This window comes from Drosophila navojoa, chromosome 3 (assembly GCF_054131105.1).
Source record: "Drosophila navojoa isolate 15081-1374.11 chromosome 3, UAZ_NAV_1.0, whole genome shotgun sequence".
Classification (NCBI taxonomy): Eukaryota; Metazoa; Arthropoda; class Insecta; order Diptera; family Drosophilidae; genus Drosophila; species Drosophila navojoa.
This window is the reverse complement of record NC_142891.1, coordinates 5,561,750-5,583,095: the sequence shown is the minus strand read 5'-3', so window position 1 is coordinate 5,583,095 and position 21,346 is coordinate 5,561,750. Positions and strand designations below refer to the sequence as shown.

Sequence of the window (21,346 nt, the reverse complement as noted above, 5' to 3'; positions counted from 1 at the left end):
CCCCCTCCCACCAGCATCTGCAGCAATTTACTCTCTTAATTATTATTTAGTATTTAAACGAAAGAGCAAAAAAAAAAAAAAGAATGCGATTTTAGTTTAGCAAAACACAAAAAGTAAAACAATAAACAATAATAGGATAGCATGTACCTAATTTGCATTGCAAAATGTAAAATGAAGATGGAAAAGAAAACATTCTGTTTAAATATTGTACGAAATTTTTTAATTGTTGATCAATGTGTAATACATGTGCTCTTAACTGTAACGTTAAGACATAATTGTTTTTATAATGTTAGTTCAAATAAAGTGCATAAACTAATACAAAAACCTGCGCAAGTTCTTATTATCTGTAAATATTATTATATAGCGAGACGAATTTATTGTTTTTTCATTGATAGAATTTTTGAAAAAAGTGGGAGTACTCTAGTTCTCCAGTATTTCAGCTAAATGAAAGCCTAACGTTATCTATTTTTATAGAATTTCCTGTTGAATACAAATATAAAGTAGTAAAAATCAGATAATTTGTAGAAATGATTAATATTCTTGCCTAAAGAGAGAAAGAAAATAAAGTAAAAATTATTTTTGCAAGAATATTTGGAAAGCCTTTTAATGAGATCAAAATATATAATATGTAGTTAACACTCTTTATATATTATATATTTATTATTTATTTTTCTTTGTTCTCCCTTATGATTTTTTTTTCTCAAAATTTGCACTTTGTCTTTTATAGGCACTTATTACTGTATTGCTTTACAAACATCTACAACTCAAATGACATCATATGTGAATTGTGATTTATTTCACATAAATTTAGATTTTTAATTAGGTATTTAGTTTTTTAATTTTTTAATATTTGTATATTTTAACAAAATGCCACAAGTGCAGCCAAAATTGCGCAAGTTTTTTGACTGTGAGTAGCGAAGCAGGAATGGGGGGCTATATAAAGCTTAATCGTTATAGATCTGAAGGTGCGACAGCGCTTGGTACTCTGCGGCTTTGCCCTGTTGGCCATTGTGAATGCCTACAGCATACGCCTGTGCCTGGACTTCTCGCTGAGCCGCATCGCCAGGGATTGCAACGAATTGGTCGCTGTCCAATTGGAAAATACGCCGCGTACGTGGCGAAAGGCGCCGAGTGCGAATTCCGATAAGGCGCACGGTCGATATGCGGCGAATAAAGTCTTGACGGCTATAAATGCCTTTGCGGCGAAATTTCACCCAACGGCGAATAGTCCATATGCGGCGAGAAATGCCCGTGAGCCGAAAATCAATCGACGGGCGAGAGCTGGCCCTAAGGAGAAGCCAGCTCGACCGACACGACAGCCTCGCACGACGAGACAATCCCGCCGCATGGCAAAGAATGCTCCGACGCCCTCGTATCCAAGGCAAAAGAGTGGCATGGCGTGTGAGCCACAGGTGTATCAGCATTCAGGGCGAAAACCGGAGTCCATTACCGTGACCAACAGTGCCGACATATGGACCAAGGAGGTGCAGGTGCTGATCACAATATCCTTCTATGTGGGCTACATGATCACCCACATTCCGGGCGGGCGGCTGGCGGAGCGTTACGGCGGCAAATGGATCTTGGGCGCTTCGATACTATCGTCGGGCATCTTAACCCTGCTCACGCCCACAATCGTGCGACGTGGAGGACCCAAATCTGTGATGCTGCTGCGCATGGTGATTGGCCTATTCGAGGGACCCACGTTTCCGGCTGTGAGCGCAATGCTGGCCCAATGGGTGCCGGAGAAGGAGCGCGGAAGGCTGTGCAGTTCGGTGCTGAGCGCCGGCGAAATTGGCATCATATTTATGCACCTGGTCAGTGGGTTTACGATCGATGAGCAGGACTGGGCGGTGGCCTTCTATGTGGTGGGCAGTGGAGCGATTCTCTGGTTCATGGGCTTCGTAAGAGATCTCTGCCTGATTGGCTATCGCTAATGTGGTTGATCCTTTGCAGGTTGTGGTCTGCTATAGCAAGCCGGATGACTCGCCGTACATACAGAGCAGCGAACGGGAGTATATCAAGAGTCAGGTGTGCGAAACACTGGAAACGGAGCCTGGGGATGCCAATGAGGTTGTGCCCTGGAGCAACATGCTGTTGAATGCACCCATTTGGGCGCTGATAGCATCCAACATGCAGCACGATTGGAATCAACAGGAGTTTGCCAAGGAGCTGGAACAGATGCTGCTTGACTTGGAGGCCAAGGGCAAATCCTATTGGAACGAATTGGAGACCAGCGTTCGCCTAATGGCGCCACATCTCTACAGCTGGCTGGCATCCCTTACCTCCGGCTCGTTCAGCGACTATCTGATATCCGAGGGCATCCTGAATCGCACGCAGACGCGTCGCCTAATGTCCTGGCTGGTCTTCATTAGCGTGACCATGTATTTTATCCATGACAAGGAGAGCTCGGCCCGACCCTGGAGCATCCTGGCCTTTGGCGCCTATTATGCGGGCATCAAGCTGCTGCCCCTGGACATGAGTCCCAACTTTGCCGGCACCTTGATGGGCATCACCAATGGATTGGGTGCGCTACCCGGGCTGGTGTTGCCCGTGCTGGAGAAACTGGAGGAGGAATACGCCATCATTGGCAGCATTCGAGCGACCCTGTGGTTTATCTGTGCCGGCTATATATCGGGCGAGGTGCAATCCTACAATCAATTGGAGTCTTCGGCAAATCGTTCCTGAGCCCAATTGTTCTTTTTTTTTTTTTTGTTAGAAATTTTTATAATTTTGTTAAAGCTAGGCTAACATTTAACTATATTAGATAGTTTTCGCTTAGGCAATACTATACATATATATAGAAATACACAAAAAGATACTTAACAGTTGTGTTATATGTTTCATTATAGAGGACTTTCATTGCTAAAACTAAAGCACAATAACTAAAATAAGATTTTCCATATCTTTTATGTGTCTTGTGGATATATAACAGGTATGATCATTTCATTTCATTGATTAGTGTATGTGTGTTTGTCTATCTGTCTGTCTGTCTGTCTGTCTGTCTGTGTGTGCGAGTCGATCGGAAATAGGTCAGTGTAAATATACTTAGGTAGCACACACAACGTCAGTTGAAACGCATTTAAATGCTTGCTTATTTGGCTGCCATCGTTCCACCATATAGCGTGGAGGGGGTGCTGGTGGGGGCCAATCTATACTCCTCGTCTGCTTGCGTCTCGTCTACATGGCTCCCTGTTGCATGAAACCGGATTGGGCCATCGCCGACACGGAATTCATGTCGATGCCCAGCTTGCGGGTGACATTGATTTGAGCTAGCGCCGCATTACGCAGCGAATACACGTGGACCAGCTCCGCCTGGCTCTTGGCATAGAGCAGCGCCTTCTCAAACAGGTCAACAGCACGCCGCAGCTGGGCGCGCTGCACCTCAACGGTCCCGAGCGTCTCATACGCCAGCTCGCACTTGGGATCCACTTCGATGGCACGATTCAGCAGCGCTACAGCGGCATCGATGTCGCCGCGCCATTGCAGCATCATGATCGCCTGATGGACGAGGAGGGCGGGGTTTGTGGGCGCCCGCTTCATGGCCATATCGTAAAAGTTCTGCGCCTGCGGGAACTGCTGCTGGTCGGCCAGCACCTGAGCCATTAGACTGTAGCACTCGACACAGTCCGGGAACTTTTTGATAGCTAGCTCGAAGTCCTTGATCACGCGCTCCAGGCCCTTCTGATCGCCGGACATCAGCGCCATACGGTACTCGGCATAACATTTCTGTACATTGGCAATGGCATGATTGGGCGCCAGGCGCACAGCCTTGTCGAACTCCACCAACGCCGCGTCGATCTGCTCCAGCAGCAGCAGGATCTGTGCACGCTGATGATATACATCTGGATTGTCGGGCGTCAGTTTCTCGGCTTCTGCAAAATCAGCCAATCCCTTTTCACGCTCCTCCGTCTGAATGAATAACGCAGCACGTCTGATATACGCATAGCTCCGCAGTGTGATGTCCGCATCGGCTACAAAAAGATTGCCATTAGAGAAGGAATGATTTATTTATATCGAATCGGATATCGATTCAGTTACCATTCGCCAGTATGGCGTCAAAGTCGAGCTTGCTGTCGGCAAAGGAGCCGCACAGCAAATGGAATGTGCCACGCATTAGCAGCGCCTCCACCTTGTACTGCGATTCCGCCTCGGAGGATTCGATTTCTTCGGTGCATGCCGCAATGATCTCATCATATTTCTGTTCGTCGAACGCACGTCGAGCGCGTATAAAACCACGCGGCGGCGCATCATTTTCCGTTGGTTCGGGCAGGACCATCGTCTGCAGGGGATCGGCTATAAAGGAACGCATGTAGGTGTTAATGAAGCTGGATGAGGGCACCACGGGCACACGATCCCGTAGACCCTTTTCGGCGTCGATGCGGCCCGTCTCCTTCAGCACGCGATCGGCGAACATGATGGTGTTGTTGTTCTGAAACATCTCCAGTATACAGGTGGCTGTCACATCGTCTAGGCACTCGACCATGTCTTTGGTGGCCTCATGGGCACGCGCCCGCCTATAGTAGGCCTTGGCATAGCGCGGATTGTATTCCAGCGACAGGGTACAATCCTCCTTGACCTTGTTCCACTTCTTAAGCATTTCGTAGGACGCAGCGCGATTCTGGTAGAATATTGCCATATCGGTGCGATGCTCGGTGGGACACTTGTCTATGGCCTTGTCGTAGAAGCTAATTGCTTCATCGTATTTGCCATTCCTGTAGCAATTGTTGCCCTCCGTCTTGTAGTTATTGGCCTCCTTCAGCGGCGACATCTCTTCGCCCAGCTCTGCCGATTTCTTCTTTTGCTCCAGCTCCGCATCTGTGGCGGTGCCATCGATGGACAGGTTCTGCTTCTCGATTTTGCCCTTCTGTCGCGTCTTGCCGGCATCACTGGTCTTGCCCGGCGTCTTCCCGCTTTTGGCGCCGTCGCGCGAACTGCGATTCAGCACATATATGCCCAGGCCGATGGCCAAGGGCGTGCCCAAGATGAGGGCCACTTGCCATTTGTTTAGTTTAATGGAGTTGATGTTCAGGAACGTTGCCATTTGTGGGCCTTCCTAAATGTGTGTGCAGCTTGTAGAAACTGCAAAAAGACGAAAACATTGTGTAATAATCACTGCTCGGCCGTCTTATCATACGCACTGGGGGCTCTGAGCGCTCAGAGCGCGAATAGCGGCGATTCGCTAAGTATATACCGGGCGGGGGGCCCACGATTTTGGCAGCTTTAGCTTTGCCCTTCCCCTTATTGATTTTTAGCACATGGTTGGGGGGCTGAAGTATAGGTGGGCGACCATTGGCTACTCACGTTTGTCTTGTAATTTAACACTGCAATGAATTTTGCAAATATGAACTGTTGCTTGAATGCTTTTTAGTAAAGAGTAAATAAAAATTAATATTGTGGAATACAACTAGCCTGCTTAGAAAATAGAACACACCGAACTGTCGAACAGCTGCGTAACTGTTGAGCTGTTGAACGGCTGTTAGGCACATGTGACAGCTGGATGTAGCGTGTTGCGGAAGCTCTCTGCTATGAAACTCTCTTAAAACATTTACCACTAACAGAACAGCGTTGCGATAACAGCTCAATTCATATCAGAGTTAAAAAATATTCTTATTTGAATGGGGCAGAGGCAATATGAATAGGCAATTAGAATTTGCATATATGTATGTGTGTAGCTGTAATTAACGTTCCTACTTAGTTCCCTCACAGAAAGACGTTTTTATTGCGTATATGCGATGCTAAGGCCAGAACATTATGTCCGCTTCGATACTAATCAGACATTTTGCATTGAAGTTCCGAGATAACAAAAACAAAGAATATATACAAACTCATACGTACATATGTATGTATTTATATGCATGTGGTTGACGATCGCAAGGCGCAGAGCTGAGTGCAAATGAGTTCAACTAAAAGGCTAAAAATATGTACATACAAACATACATATGTACATGCATTCACAATCGCCCAATGCGGGAGGGAGATGCAATCGGATGCAACACAAATACGAACAAAGCTTTTTTCTGACTTTGTGCTGGTGTGTGTGTGAGTTGGGTGTACGAAGCCCACTTCCAATGCAAAAAATACACAATCAAATCTCTATATTAGTTTTCATTTTTATTTGATAAGTTATACCTAAAGCAAACTTCATAATTTGAAACGTACTAAGCTTAAGACTAAATTATAAGTCCGTAAGTATATGTATGTATTAAGTTTAGGAAATTGTAGAAACTAGTACTATGTATATTCAAATACGTAATTCCAGTGTTTTTTTCAGCGACAGCCGACAGTGCCAGCTGCCGCCGAAGCAGCTTAAATTCTCCTTTCCTCTCTTTTCTTCTTGGGTTGCTTTGAGTTGCTTTCAAATTTCTTCCTTATGCTCTTTCCTTTTTTCTTCGCTGTGCACTTTTAATTCGGTGTTTTTTCTTACTTTTTTTTTGTTCTTCCTTTCTCACACTCTCAAGTCACTCGATGTGCTAACGTCTCTTTCTTTGTACACCTGGTGTATCAGTTTTTCAAAATCTTTTTGTTGTTGTTGGTGTTCATGAGTTTGGTTAAAATTTTCCTCGAGTGGCCCGACGGGTCAAAGTGGTTGGTGTGCTCGCTGGCCTCCTTCTTGGAGCGCTGCTTGCCGCTGTGGCCCGAAAAGATGTGTTTGCCATGGTCAAAGTTGTAGTGCTCGTATTCATCAAAGTATGCCTCAGACATGTTGCTTGCTTCTTCTTATATATGTACGTATGTAATTTATTGAGATCTTGTTTATAATTATAGGTATGGCCTTTCAGTTGTTGTTTCTCTCTCCAGATTTTTCTTTTTGGATGAAAGTTTTTATTTTGGTTTATGCGTTACTTCCACTGGTTTTTAGCTACGACGTTGTCACAGTAAAGTACGAATGGAAATTGAACTTTTTGTCGCATACGGCCACCTGCTTATATACTACCCGGCCAGAGCTTTTTCTCGAACCGCTTACGAGGTTTGATGAGTTGCTCTCTCGCTCACTGATTCTCTCACAAGCGCCTGCCCTGTTGACAATTCAGCGGTGTGTATTTCAAGTTGAATAATTTTTTTTTAACATTTTATCCATTTACCTGATTTGTATTGCCTATTTATTTTTTAAATCTGTATTAATTTAAAATAAAGCAAAGGCTTTTTTAATTTGAGCAGGGATTTGTCTGACTGTTAGCTCCATATGAACGGTTTATAGTATGTATACACATTGCCAAAACTGAATACATTTTCGAATGTTAGTTACCCCAAAAGTAAACTATCGCCTACTAAGATAAGCTACAAATTCATTTGGAGTTTTATGTAAACTCTGGAAGTTTCTATATCATTTGCTATTGGGGTGTTTGTTGTTCTGCTCGTTGTCTCTCTTTCGCTCGTAAAACATGTATGAGCAAAAGTTCTGGGAGAGAGAATGAGAAGCTTTCCACAATAATTGCTGCGCAATTTAATTTTTGTTGTGTTTACAAAATGCGCGGTAAACAAAAAAATAAAAACATAAACAGAAACGCAACGTCAAACACATTTTTCGCCTCGTATATAAATTATTTTAAATGTCTTTCATAATAGACACGTTTTCCAAAATACATTATATACATATATGTACATACATTTGTGTGTATTTTAAGTGCGAGTGTATGCAATTGTTCTTACTTGACGCCACGTCAGTGCCCGGGAGAGTGCACATGTGTATGTACATACATATGTATGTTTCTTAAGTTGCATCATCATTATGATCGGGTATCAAAAACACATGTTGCATTTCCAAGTCACTGGCCGGCTCATTGCCAAAAATTTTCCGTTACAACTGAAATGCCAATATAGAGGAAAACAAACTGAATGCTTATCCTCAAACAACAAAGACCAGACGTGTGTGGCAGCACGTAAATGCCATATGTGCGTACATATATACATACATATGTATGTACATATATAAAAATATATAAAAACATATTGTATGTACATACATACATACATATGTATGTAGTTTTGCGTGTTAGCTTAAGAACGAAGGCCTGTCCCACGTCGGCTGACGCTCTCCTGCCCGCTGACCTACTTTCCTCATTTGCCCATAAGGTTTATGTTTAGAAAAGCTTTTAATTTGATTAGTGGGCCACTTATTTATATAAATGCAATTCTTACGTATCAGACGAGCCGGTGATAAGCATCGTCTACCGCTATCAACTGACGGACATATTACTCATTCAACACCTCGGGCTTTCTCGAGCTATACCGAATCAAAAGTTCAACGTGCTTCAAAAAATAAAACTTCGAGAAACATCGTAATAGAAGATTCCCGAAGCTCGGAAGTTTTTGTTTTTGTTATTCTTAATTTTCGAATTGTATTGATCAGGCCTTGAAGTGTTGTAAAAGCTGAAAATGTTGATTAGATTGTTGTCTACGCTAAGCTTAAAAGCGCTTTACACTTGGGTGTGTGTCTTAGCTAACAGTGCAGTGTAAGCAGTTCTAACATTGTTTACATATTTTAATAATCAAAAGATTTTAAAATAAGACAAAGTTCTTAAGGTAGAGAATTTCACACGATCCGTCAGCGTTTTACTGAACTGCCGCAACGCTCTGGACGTTTATGTGTTGCCCCTTGACTGCCAGCATGTCCGTGACTTGATCAATTAGATTGATCATCAATTGGCTCTCGCTGTGATTAAACAGATTGCTCTCTGTGCGTCCCTTTAGTATGCATTCGCGCATCTCCTCCATTTCGTAGCACATGCCAACACGACTGTCAAAGTACGTTGGCCGATCAGTACTTGGCAATTTAAATTTGATTTCCTTATTATTAAATAACAATAATTTGGGACACCAGAAGTTGTTCATCTGAAATGATTAGGAGGAATAAGAAGTTGGCTTCTATTTCTAAGTTGGCTTCATTCTTAGAACTTACTATGACGGAGCCTTTGGTACCGCGTATGCTGGCAACATTCTCCAGATTCTTCTCGGCGCTGAGTTCCAGGATAGCGCACCGATTGTTCTTAAACCACAGCTCTATTTCGGCGGCCACATCAACGCCCCCATCATTGAGCTTGCCCGCAGCCTTCACAAACATCGGCACCTCCCGATAGATCCATAACGCTAGCTGTATGCAGTCAGCCGCCCAGTTCTTTGTCACGCCCGCATAGGTCGCCCTGCTGGTCTGGGCGATGGGCAGACGCCAGCCCAGTTGGCACTTCACGTCGTAGACTGTGCCCAGTTTCCGTCTCATGATCTCGCTGCGCAAACACTGATAGGCGGGCAGACAGCGCGACCAGACGCCCTCCATCAGAAACAAACCACGTGCCTTCGCTTTGCTCACAAGTTGAACCACTTGCTGCTCATCCATGCAGAGTGGCTGTTCGCATAGGACGTGCTTGTCATGGTTGAGCATCAGGTGACACAGCTCGCAATGCATGCAATTCAGCGGAGATATATAAACGGCATCTGCAACATGCTCGAAATATAACTGATGTATCTGTATCTGTATCTGTATCTGTATCTGTATCTGCATCTGTATCTGTATCTGTATCCTGATCTCTTTACTTACCCACGTCTGGACAACGTGCCAGATCCTCAAAACTGGTAAAAATATTGGGCACCTGATAACGATTGGCAAAGGTGAGTGCCTGTGATCGATAGGCGTCCATGCAGGCGGTGATGCAGTGGCTGTTCGGTGGCAAAACCCTGATTGCGGTGGCAAAGTCTTCGGCCAACAGATTGACGGGCGCAATGCCCCAACGTAGTTTCCGCTGCGGCTCGCCTGAGTTCCATTTAGATTCGCTCTGCCTTGTGCTCTGTCTACGAAGCGCATCTGGCTTCATATGGTGCATACAACGTCCAGCTAAATCTGCGAGCGAGGTGGGGTAAAGAGTGGAAAGGCAGACAGATTAGCTGAGCCATTGCCATCTATAGCGAAAACTACGTCGAACTGTGGAGCAAGTCGCGTAAAACGCATTTCATTCATACAAATCGCAATTGCACGGTTTGTTTTATTTTTATACTCATTCGCGAAAGTGAAATGAGTATATTGGTTTTGTGCAAAATAAAAAAAGAAGTTTTGGGGGATCTCTCTACACCCATAGATGCGTAGCAAACAGCAAAAGTTGCTATATTCTACAGCTTAAGAGCTGGAAGCTTCCAATTTAGATTGAGTCCAGGGTCATAGTTCCAGAAATTGGCAATCGCCAAAGTACTAGGCGAACAGAACATAATCAACACAGTTAAATAACAGTGTGTTACAAAACACTGTTATGGAAATTTAAATCTTTTCTCATTTTTGTTCGCCGGTTACCTCCCCAAAATTTACGTTCAAAATTTTGATCCCAGCACGTTTCAGGGTTTTTCGTAGTATGAGTATTCTGCAGTCGGTAACGCCCGATTGCAACGTTCTTATATGTTATCTATATACATACATATATATTAGTTTGTTTTTGTTTTTGTTTTTTGCTTTTTCCACGAATTGGCGAAATTGCGGGTGTTGCTGTTCGTTGTCTATCCATCCCCAACAGGTTACTAGACGAAGTCTCAGTCTCTGTCTCTGTCTCAGTCGCAGTCGGGGAGTGGCAGGCAGACAGACAGAGAGACGAAGGCGACCAGCCCATCTATGTCGAAACGAAGACGACGATCGCATTATGCGGCACTGTTTAGTGCGCGCCAGCCTCAGTTCCTCCATAATTAGTCATATTTGTTTAGCATCAAAAAGTTGTGAATGACTTCGCCAGCCTGGCTGCCAGTGGATCAGCGGCTCGTAGCAGTCAGTGATGAGCCACTGAGCACGATTCAGTGTGGGCTTAATCCAATCAGAATTGAATAAGCATATATAAAGTGTTTATATAAGCAGTGATTATAATAGTATAATAATATCGAATAGTGAAAAGATATATGATTACTGTAAATATGCTAAGATTCATATCGTTATTGTAATATGATTACTGTGAATATGCTTAAATTCATAACAGTTTTTGTATAGTTAAGCTGCTGTTTCAATAAAGCCTTATATAAGCTTAGAAATTTGTACTATATGATATTGAAGTCTTTGAACTTATATGAGATTGAAATTTCAATATTATGTTAAGACAGTCCACAGGAAATTTTAGTGTTTAGTTTATAGCTCAATAAATAAATTTAATCTGCTGAATTTTTGAGCGCTGCGAAGTTTATATGGAAGTTCTAATGATACGATAGTAAGATGATATGGCTTTAGGCTTTTAATGCAAAGACTTAAGCTTTGCCAGAGCCTTATATAACTTATCTGACAGCTATCAGCTTGACAAATCGTGCTCGTGACACGACACGAGCTCAGCTCGATTGAGTGGCAGCTGAGTGTCTGGTCCTGGCCAACTAAGGCGCTGCACGTTGAGCGGCCATTAGGCGGCGCACTTTACGCTTAACGCGCACACTGCGTTCTGTCAGCGCTGGATTTTCACTTTCTTTTAGAAACCGTACGCTACGTATGCAGTTGATGTTTGTTTTTGTTGCTGTTTCTGTTTTTTGTATTTTTTCACTTTTCAATAATTCGAATTTCGAATGCGTGCAACAATGTAGCCAAAGTGCGAGGAGCTCTGACGGCGCGCCGTAGGCCAAACCGAAAAAAAAGCAAAAGCAAAAAGCGCATGAAACACAAAATTTGTTTATCTAATTAGCTATGCACCGGGCGACAACAACATTTCACTTGCTTCATTGTGGCTCGATTTTCGCCAGCCTTAGCATGCATGGCAGGTGCCAACAGTGGCAACGGCGGCAGCGGCAGCAAATCGAAACTGCCCTAACCCAAATGCAAGCCAAGAGACAAATGAAAGTGTTCTACGCAAAGGTAGCGGAAGTTGTTGTGGGTGAAATTAATATTGTGGCTAGTGAAAGGTTGCCTAATTTCAGATCGTTAAACGTGCACCGCGCACCACATTTCTGTCGAGCTGCCGCACTGTGCGTGTGTGCGTTTGCGTCTCTCTCTCTCTCTCTCTCTCTCTCTCTCTCTATGATGACTCTTTCCATGCAGCAACATGTTCATTAAAGCCGCACAGCACCATAAAACACAAACAACAACAACAACAACAGCAACAGCATCAAGAGCAAGAGCTGAAAGGAAAAACAAATTTGCATGCTGGCAACATAAATCGTTGCACAAAATATTTAACAAGTCAGCAGCAACAGTTGAAATCAATAAATTTATTGATACAATTTATATACGCGACGCAGGACGTTCAACATGCAACACGCAATGCAGCGCTAATTAGAGGGGGGGCAGCAGGAGTGGCAGGAGACTGCAGCAAAACTAACCAATTGACCAACTTCGGTCGCTTCGCCTCCATTTCTCATACAAAGCGAAGCCGACAAAGCGCAGGGGCAAAGAGCTGAATGCGGGCGTGTGTGTGTGTGTGTGAGAATGTATATCACTGTATGTGTATGTTCGTATAAGTGGGCGTGCCTGACAAACAAATTCATATTTACACCAATACAGCGCACTTACTTTGCATTCTTTTGTGAAAGTCATGCAACGTCAAGTTCGTTGCCTAAGTCTTTTGTGTTTGCAATTTTTTGACAAAAATTTCTGCAACATTTCGCTTTAATTAACACATCAAGCTAATGAGCCGGCTTCAAAACTAACAACAATATTGAATGATTGTCTCTTTATCCGTATGAGCTATTGTTGTTGTTGTTGTTGTTGTAGTTGTCGCAGTAAGCGCTTTAATAGCTTTACAAGTTTTATGCATGTCTCAAGTCGCGCGACGTCAACAAAACTCTTGGCAGAGACGCACACGCCCAAAACAGCAACAGCAACAGCAACAACAACAACAAATCGACAATAGCCAAAGCCCAGCATGACTGGACTGTCACAGTTTGTTGTTGTTGTTGGTTGTTGTTATTGTTGCTGCGGCTATTTGCCTTAAGCTCTTAACATATTTTTCAATTTCAGCACCAAAGAAATGTTGATTCAGTCAAATGCCAAAGATTGCTTTTTATGCAACACACATAAAACATGCCAATTGTACTTGTCCAGGCAACAAAAGCGAAAGTTGGATCAGACATTGACCGCCCAAGTAGCAGCAGCAGCAGCACCGGCAACAACAACAACAACAACAACAACAACAAACTTCTTGGCCAGTTGAAGCAGTTGCAGCTCTTGAATAAGTTCAACCTAGAAAGTCTTATACGTGTATAAGTCTTTAAAGTATATAGTACAATACATAAATATATATGTGTTTTTGTTTCTGCTTTTTTTTTTTTACATTCTTTTACATATTTTTGAAAGCTTGTCACAGCTCAATTGCTGATTGTTTGGGTGAAATGTTATTTGTTGCTTGTGCCAAATAGCTGCAAGCTAAAACGTGTTAAGAATCTCGAATCTATCTATTAGCAACATATAATAAGTAAACCTTATTTGGCTATAAGCAAAAGTGTGTTCAGAATATTTACAAACTCTTCTGAAGGTCTGAACTACTTTAGCATAATTGAAGAAACTTATTTCATATTGATTTTAGGGTATTAACTTTAAATAGAGTACGTTATGTAAAACTTTAATAATTGTATTAACTTAACAGAAATCTGATTAGCAATATTAATTTATAAACAACTTGAGCCTAGTTATATATAATATAATAATAAATAATAATATATTAAATAAATAGAAAAAAAAAATAAGCAATAATATATAAATATAAGGTAAAATAAATAAATAAATAATAAACAAATAAATAAAAAAAGTAAATCAAAAAATAATAAAAAAATAAATCAAAAAATATATAGATAAAATATACATTCAAAGTTAAAATTTAAAATAAATGCCTAAGTTTTGTTCAAGGAAGACGATCTATATTTAACTTATTTAATAGTCTCTAATCAGTGATTTCTGACATACTTGAGTTTATTTAAACTTCAAAAAGATTGCCAATATTTTGCCTAGATACTCCTCAGTTCAGAGCTTATAGCAATTGCCTATCTCTAGCATGTTAAAGGAATATGATTAACATTTCGCTGATATCATATTAAGCGTAAACATTGTCTCCGGTTTGTTGTGTTTGATAATCCCAGCGTAGACAACTTCATGGCCAGACTGCGGCCGTCAGTCAGTTAGTCAGTCAGTTAGTCAGCAACATGTTGCAGTGAAAAGTGAGTCTGTTGGCGCAGGCAGAGTGGGGGGAGGGGAGGAGCTGAGGAGTTGTGGAAGGCGCGAGACCAACTAGCCAAAAGCAATGCCAAAGCCAAAGCCAAAGACAGTCGAAGCAGCAGCCGCAACAACAAATAATAAAAGACGACAACTTTGGCGTGCGGTGACGTCGCTGCCGACGGCGACGGTGACGGTGACTGCGACGCATTTATATTGATTCGCTTTGGTCAGCAAAGCAGCGACAAGTGCAGCTGGCAATTGTAAAGTAAACGCCGCATGGTCTGCAGAAGAGATGAGAGGGACAGAGCCGGAGAGAGAAGAGAGGCAGAGAGAGACAGATAGAGAAAGAGCGGGAAACAGAAAGGTGGGACGAGGTGGCTTGGGGTCTCAGTCTGGCTGCTTGTCTGGTTCGTTGTACTGCAGCAGTGACGCTAACGTCGATGCCGCTGCCGCTGCCACAGCCGGCGTCGATGTCCACGCTGACGCTTCTTGAGCAGTTTTCGAATTTGAGTTTTGGCCAACACAACGCGAAATCAGTTAACAAACGGACGCGTTTTGAAACGGATGCGCCAACGAGTAAGCCGCACAGCCTCTAGCCTTCAGTTTCAATTTCAGTCAAAGTTTCCTGCTCCTCGAAGCAGTGCGAATGACTTGGAGAGTCTTCGGCCCGCGCGCAGCAAGTGTGATTCGCAGCACGTCGGGCTTTGTCGCTTAAAAGTGAAATTTACTGAATGAAATGAAATGAAATGCTCGCCAGACCCATGCAATTGCCATCGGAATTGGGAATGGGAATGGGTTAGCGATTAAGCCAAAAGTCTGATTATTCACTTATTCATTTGTGACTTGTGACTTGTGACAATAGCGGCAGCAACTGAAACAGCAGCCGCAAAGGAAATGACTGCAAATTATCTAAACGCAAAGTGATAAATATTTGAGCAATAGTAAAAGGATTATACGACGACGACAACGACAGAGTAGCTCAAATTAACCGCACTCAAGTGAATTGTGTTTCGTGTTTATCTCGCGTTGTATGGTAGGTATTTCGCTAATGTTTGATTTTGTTGATTATTCTTTTACGTATATATGTATGTGAAAATCTTAAAAGCAAAAAGTCATTGACTTCAAAAGATAATACAAATAAACAAAATTAAATATTATAAGAAAATTAATTTTAAATTTTATATAAAACATTTTTTTTTAAACATTTTAATATAAATAAAAATATAAACTTAAAAAAAGTCTTAAAAAGTGTTACCAAATTTTAAAATATTATTAAATGAATTAAATTAAATATTTATTGTTTTTTTTTTTTTATATAAAATCACAGAAAATATCTTTATTAGGGAAATATATATTAACAAAATTATGTTAAAAATGTGTTTTCTTTTATGATTTTAAATGCTGTAGCTTTGAAAAAAAAAGGATATAATTAAATATTTATCATTTAGAAAATGATGATTGAGCGTGTGAACATATTTTTTAAACATTTTTATGTTTATTTTATTTTATTTTTATTTTTTTGCCTACTTGGTACTTAATAGATGTGGTAGACAAGCATGAGAGGCCTAATAGATATCTGTGATGAATGCATTTTTCAATGTATTATGAGCTTAGGAGACTTTTTGTTTTCAAAGAATCGTTCCTTAATCTCAAATGTTATTAATATATAAATTATATAAATTAATATTTAATTAAAGAAATTCAATCGCTGCATTTGCAATAGCCAGCTAACCGATATTAGCATAAATAATCGATAATTAGCTTAAGCCATTGTCAGCTCATTTATGTTTACCTATCGATTGTTTAGCGATGAGCTGAAGCTTTCAGCAAACTCAATTTTTCACGGCGGACTCTCGGCGAAATCGAATGTGCCATGCTATTTGCGCTAAGAATTAAGACGATCATCAGCTAACAGCAGCAGCTGCAACAACAGCAGCAACAACAATAAAACACATTCATCACTCATACGCAGCGTGGCCAGCGGTAAGCGCCAAATGTTCGCATTGCAGTTGAAGGAAAAGGAGACAAAGCCAAACACTTGCAACTGTCGATTTTTCCAACTCTGTGCGAGTGTGTGTGTGTGTGTATTTATCTTTCACTTAAAGTGAAGATGACATTCTTTAAATGAAATTAACTGCCGGCAGCAAAAGCAACAACAATAACTGCTGCTGCTCTTGCTGCTGTTGGTGTTGTTGTTGTTGTTATTGTTGTTGCTGTTGCTACTGCAAATGTTGCTGGTGCTTTGGCTGCAATTAGTATTTGTCTTTGCTAATACGCTGCCATGTTGGTATGCATCCCCAGTTTTGTTGTTGACCAGTTGCTGTTGTTGTTGTCGCTTTTTATGTCACGCATAAAAAGTGTCGCACACTTGAATGAATCTTTTGGCTTTGGCTTTGCTTGTCACTTAGTAGTAGTAGTTGTTGTTGTTGCTGCTGTTGCTGTTGCTGCGCTTGTTTGTTTATTTATTGGTCGGTTTGTTAGCTTCATGCATTCATGCATTTACAGCCGGCTCATTGACTTAAGCGTTCACTTAACAGCAGCCGTCACTTTGCGAGCGAGGTCTCTGGGTTGGGCCATTGCCAGATGCATTTGCAGATTGTTTGAAGCATCGAAAGTACATTGAGTACGTATTGAAAACATATTGGCCATATGCACACAGTCCGGACTTGTAATACCCCACACATCGTCACGTATTCAAAAGTTGATCTATCGTGCTGATAAGCCAATATATTTCACTCTCGTGTGGCCCACACTCAGGGAAACTAGGATATAAATAACTTGCACTTTTCAACTGAGTGAAATGTTAATTGTTTCTGAAATTACGAACCGTGTTTGATTGGAAAAGGCAGGCATGAATATACTTTTAAAATAAAAAAGAAATGGGATGAAATACTGAGATATATAGGTTGAATATATGAGAGTCAAATTAGTCAGTATGTTGCTGTGTAAGGTGTTCCAAACAGTCGCATGACATATACTAAATTAAAGCATATTCGGCAAACAGTTTAAGGTGCAACGATATGTTAAGTTAATTTCATTTGGTCCGTAGCCTGTTAAATTACATTACGCTGTTAATGCGATTAAGACAAATTCTGCGAAGAACATTTGATGTTAATGCAATTAGAGTAAATTCTGTTAAGAACCATAGTTAAGTTTTCATATCTATGTACTTTATGCAAAGTATAGTGGTATAATATAAAGCTCAAAAAGCTTTATTTAGTAACGTAACAGTATTCTGTAATTCCTCATATTTGATGTATGTAATGCTTACATGACGTAAAGAAAGCTAAGAACGTTGCGTTTAGTGGCATAAACGAATTATCTTACGTAGCTATCGTTACATTTTAACAGCAGCTATTGTAAAGAAAGGCAACTTATTAAAATGAGTTAAAGGCCCTGTTAACAGAACATTATTGTTCGTGAGACAAGAAGAATCTGCTGCATCAAACGCAAATGAAATTCAATTGCATTCAAAATCATTTATTTTTTGAACGAAATTCATATCATATACTCCGTTTGCTCGGCATTCGGGCCTAAGCATAATATGTTAGATCACAACATTTTGCACAACAACAACTAAGAGAGGCACATGGTTAGACAGACTTTCGAGCCACTTCCTGCTGCTGAGATAAACTCGTTTAACGACCGTACTCACGGCTCATTCATGTTAACATAATAAAAGCCAATTAAATAACAAAAAAGTTATGCATAATTAAATGTATTATGCAAAATAAATCGTAACTGCAGCCGTTAGCGAGCGCATTAAATAACAACGCAACGCGACAATAGTGTGAAAATTGCAATTAACAATGATGAATTGGCACAAAACTAGGCCTAATTCAAATAGTTAAGAGTCGTTTTTGGTTTTTACTATTATATTATTTAAATGTTATAGTCATGATGTAAAACATGGCTGGAATATTGCAGCATACTTCATTTATAAGTTTAAAAAAAGTAACAAAAATAATCGTTTCTCTGAAAAAATGTCTTAAAATAAATTATAAAATTCTGTAAGCTAGATCATTCACAATATCTCTCCACTCTTCCCTATCTCTATATCTTACTCACTGTCTTCTATGCGAGCTGTAAATGTATTTGGTAAAATGCTTAAGATAAATTAACTTTAATTTGTCTATGCCTTATATACACATATCTCTTATAACCCATTTCATATAGATTGCTCAACAAATCCTTCATACTCGACAGCTTCGTGTAATTCACTTTTATTATAAATAAAAGTAATTACCGCCAATTCTGTGCAGGCCACGCCCCCAAAAAAAAGTCAAAAACGCATACCGACAAATAATTAGCCAACTTCGGTGGCTTCTTTAGCAAAGCCGTCGGTGAATTTTATTTGATTTTAATTGCTGTCCGTGCTGAGATGTTTGCCGTTTAATGGCTTTATTTATGCGTGTAGTAATCAAGTTAATTTTTACGATTGCCGCCAAGCGGCAACAGACGCCATGCAACAGCCGCAACAAGAGCAGCAACAACAACAACAACAGCAACCAGTAGAGCTGCAAAATAAATGCAAATTTTCGTACATATACGTATTTTTTATATGTTCCAAAATCGAAAAACCGTGCACAAATTTCACTTTCAACGGGAACACGTCCGATGACAGCGCTGCGTGAAGCGTCAGAGTCGCGTTCGTTGAGCGACGAGCGAAACCCTAAGGACATGTACCAAGAGATATTACCTTTGGAGATCCGCAGAGAAGCTGTCGTCGTTGTTGGTTCGTTTTTAAATGGACCACCCAAAGAAATGATGTCTCAGGCGATATGATTTTTAATAAAGTTGTCTGTGCGCCTCTTTCTCTTTCTCTTTCTCTCTGTCACTCTCTGCAAACAGTTTCGAGCACAGTTGAGAAATCTCGAGATCATGTTGAGTCTTCACTAAGACACAAAGCGTCAGTGAGACGGACTAGGTGATATCCTAGACATATATACCGATTCGCGTTTACTCAAATTAAAAGTAAGAGCTGTTAAAAGCGGCTTTTATTATTGAGGAACTTACGACTGGATCAAATAATTTCGTTTATTTTCTTAAATTTATTAATTTATTAAATTTTATTTTATATATTGTTATGCATTTAATTTTTATTTTTTTATTATTGTAGTTTAATTTATATATAGAAAATATATGATACCAAATTATAAAAATTTATTAAAAAAAAAAAAAAAAAAAATCGAATGGACCTACGACTTAAATGCCAATTAGTAAACAAAATTAAATAATTAAATATATCAATAAAACTTTTATTTAATTTTTTACAGTATATATATTTTTTTTGTAAACTAATATTTAGTATTTATTTAAATACTTAATTTATAAATTTCTTTTTCATTCATTAATTTTCTCAAATGAACAAAAGGCTTAAGCAAATAGCTTGAGGTTTATTTTTTTTATCATTTTCACAATTTTTACAATTTAATTGTATAATCATAGTGATTTTTGTTATTATGATTTCAACTTTTTCGCCCGTCATTTGTTTTAATAGGAACATTTATTATTGGAATGCTCAAGGTCAAACACCTGACTTATGTCTGCAATATTTTATTTACATTGTGCTCTCTACAGATCTCAGCAATTATGATACCACAGTAGTTAATCTTAACAAACAGCTCAACTATCTTAAAATACCACAGACCAATTAGATAATGCCTAAAACTAAAACAAATCGCGTTCGTTGCCTAAGTCTTTCGTTGGCAATGGAAGCCGAGCTTGAATTGAATCATCTGGAATGCATAATAGAAGCAAAAAAAAAAAAAAAATGCAGGAAAAAAACAACCAAAATAATTTGCATTTGTATTTCCAGATAACCCGCACCGTTTCATGATGATTAGCGAACGCCACAAAACCCTCAATTTGCTGTCAATATTTTGCGTCTGGCTCTGCCTATATGCCGCCTGTCACGCCCCCTGTGCAGCTGATGAGGTGTTTGAGGTTTTGCCACAAACAGCAGCCGAGGCAGCTGCCGCGGCGAGGAGAACGGCAGAGGCTGCCAGTCAACAGGATGAAGTGAATGTCTTGACGTTCGTAACGCCCAATGCGACGACAGGTGAGCCAAGCTGCAGAGAGACAGAGAGAGAGAGATAGAGAGAGGGAGCGAGGGGCATGACAGTGGGGTGCATTTGTTAGACTGATGCGAGCTGCCAATGAACCGCATGAAATGCCGCAAATATGAAAGATTTGCACTTTGATTTTGTTTCGACCGCCAAATGCCGACATAATTGACACGACCACAAGATCGGAGACGCAATCACCTGTCCACCTGTTTGCTCTACAACAGTCGCATCGCGTGAGCAGAGAGAGAAAGAGAGAGGGGGGAGAAGTAGGGGGGGGGGGCTATTTTAATGACCAGCATTAGGAGATCCAAACAATTTTAACGCAATCATGCGCGGTATTTTAATGTGGTGCAGCGCAAATGAAAGTGAAAACGACTTGGACTTGGGACTTGGACAATTATGCAAGGATAAATGGGAATGCCAAGCGAAAAATACAAAACACATACATGCATGCATATGGTGCATAGTGAGTGCAGTGCATATACATATATACATAGATGTGAATGGCCAGAGCGTAGTTCGGTGCCGCCCAGAGCCATTTAATCATTGGCAGGCACAAAAACCAATTGAGCCAAACAAATCGAAAATTGCCAGCGCACGGCCATAGCAACAAGATCAAAATGCTCAGGTCCGGGCGCACATTTCCTAGTTCGGTGCAAGTCCTCACGTTGATCTACGTCGCATTCAAATGGAAAGCGATTTGTCTGGTTTCAGCTAATAGCTTATACAACTACCATGGAGAGTCTCTATGTAGCTCGGTCGCAGTCTCTGATCAGTCAATCAGTTGTTTGCTGTGTTGATTGCCTGCCTCCCAGCACTGGAAGCTGGCCATGATCTGCCAACTGGTGATTGCCATTTGGCAGTCAAGTGGGCGCACACCGCCCCCAGGCAGCTTGACCTATGACTTCAGCGTTATTGGTTGGCCCGGCACCGGTCATAAGTGCCACACTTTGTCATGATTCCCACAGCTGAATGGCAGGTCACTCACTCTTTGCCTGAGCAGCGGCTAATTCAGCTGTCTCTGGAGGAGGCCTTCGATGAACGAAGAAGAGTCGAATGGAAGAAATCACTAGTTGAATATATTTATAGCGAATTATAATGTATGATGTTGCCAGCGAAATAGTAAATAATCAGATTTAATAATAAACAATAACAAATATGTAGCTCAACATTTTCACTGCAGAAT

At 40.8% G+C, this 21,346-nt stretch overlaps 5 protein-coding genes across 6 annotated transcripts in view; 2 read left to right on the top strand and 3 right to left on the bottom strand.

Moving 5' to 3' along the window:
• The first annotated feature begins 759 nt into the window (after nucleotides 1–759).
• LOC108649766 (dietary and metabolic glutamate transporter) lies at nucleotides 760–2,806 on the top strand. The gene is made up of 3 exons (XM_030383769.2): nucleotides 760–907; nucleotides 958–1,901; nucleotides 1,954–2,806. The coding sequence occupies exons 1-3, from the start codon at nucleotides 868–870 to the stop codon at nucleotides 2,683–2,685; spliced, it is 1,716 nt and encodes a 571-aa protein (XP_030239629.1). The 5' UTR covers nucleotides 760–867; the 3' UTR covers nucleotides 2,686–2,806.
• An 82-nt stretch (nucleotides 2,807–2,888) lies between these two features.
• Nucleotides 2,889–5,474, bottom strand: Tom70 (translocase of outer membrane 70). Of its 2 annotated transcripts, none has more exons than XM_018098798.3 (3): nucleotides 5,302–5,474; nucleotides 4,039–5,079; nucleotides 2,889–3,971 (listed from the first exon to the last, which is right to left on the bottom strand). In XM_018098798.3, exons 2-3 carry the CDS (start codon nucleotides 5,039–5,041, stop codon nucleotides 3,178–3,180), a joined length of 1,797 nt encoding a protein of 598 aa, XP_017954287.1. In that variant the 5' UTR covers nucleotides 5,042–5,079; nucleotides 5,302–5,474; the 3' UTR covers nucleotides 2,889–3,177. The 2 variants fall into 2 exon arrangements, with proteins under 2 accessions (XP_017954287.1, XP_089113959.1); XM_089257833.1 differs by lacking the exon at nucleotides 5,302–5,474 and adding an exon at nucleotides 5,139–5,287.
• A 616-nt stretch (nucleotides 5,475–6,090) lies between these two features.
• Nucleotides 6,091–6,997, bottom strand: LOC115562366 (uncharacterized). Its single transcript, XM_030383792.2, has one exon. The coding sequence runs from the start codon at nucleotides 6,700–6,702 to the stop codon at nucleotides 6,502–6,504; it is 201 nt and encodes a 66-aa protein (XP_030239652.1). The 5' UTR covers nucleotides 6,703–6,997; the 3' UTR covers nucleotides 6,091–6,501.
• Nucleotides 6,998–8,461: 1,464 nt separating this feature from the next.
• LOC115562360 (trans-1,2-dihydrobenzene-1,2-diol dehydrogenase) overlaps nucleotides 8,462–21,346 on the bottom strand; it is a 22,646-nt gene continuing 9,761 nt past the window's right edge. Inside the window, exons 2-4 of the mRNA XM_089257832.1 lie at nucleotides 9,536–9,835; nucleotides 8,900–9,432; nucleotides 8,462–8,832 (exon numbers count right to left, since the gene is read on the bottom strand). Coding sequence (XP_089113958.1) covers nucleotides 8,554–8,832; nucleotides 8,900–9,432; nucleotides 9,536–9,835 — 1,112 coding nt within the window. The 3' untranslated portion in view covers nucleotides 8,462–8,553. The remainder of the gene's footprint in view (nucleotides 8,833–8,899; nucleotides 9,433–9,535; nucleotides 9,836–21,346) is intronic.
• The window catches only part of LOC108658074 (uncharacterized), a 10,349-nt gene continuing 3,529 nt past the window's right edge, over nucleotides 14,527–21,346 (top strand). The window contains exons 1-2 of the mRNA XM_030383768.2: nucleotides 14,527–15,125; nucleotides 19,911–20,153. Coding sequence (XP_030239628.1) covers nucleotides 19,928–20,153 — 226 coding nt within the window. The 5' untranslated portion in view covers nucleotides 14,527–15,125; nucleotides 19,911–19,927. The remainder of the gene's footprint in view (nucleotides 15,126–19,910; nucleotides 20,154–21,346) is intronic.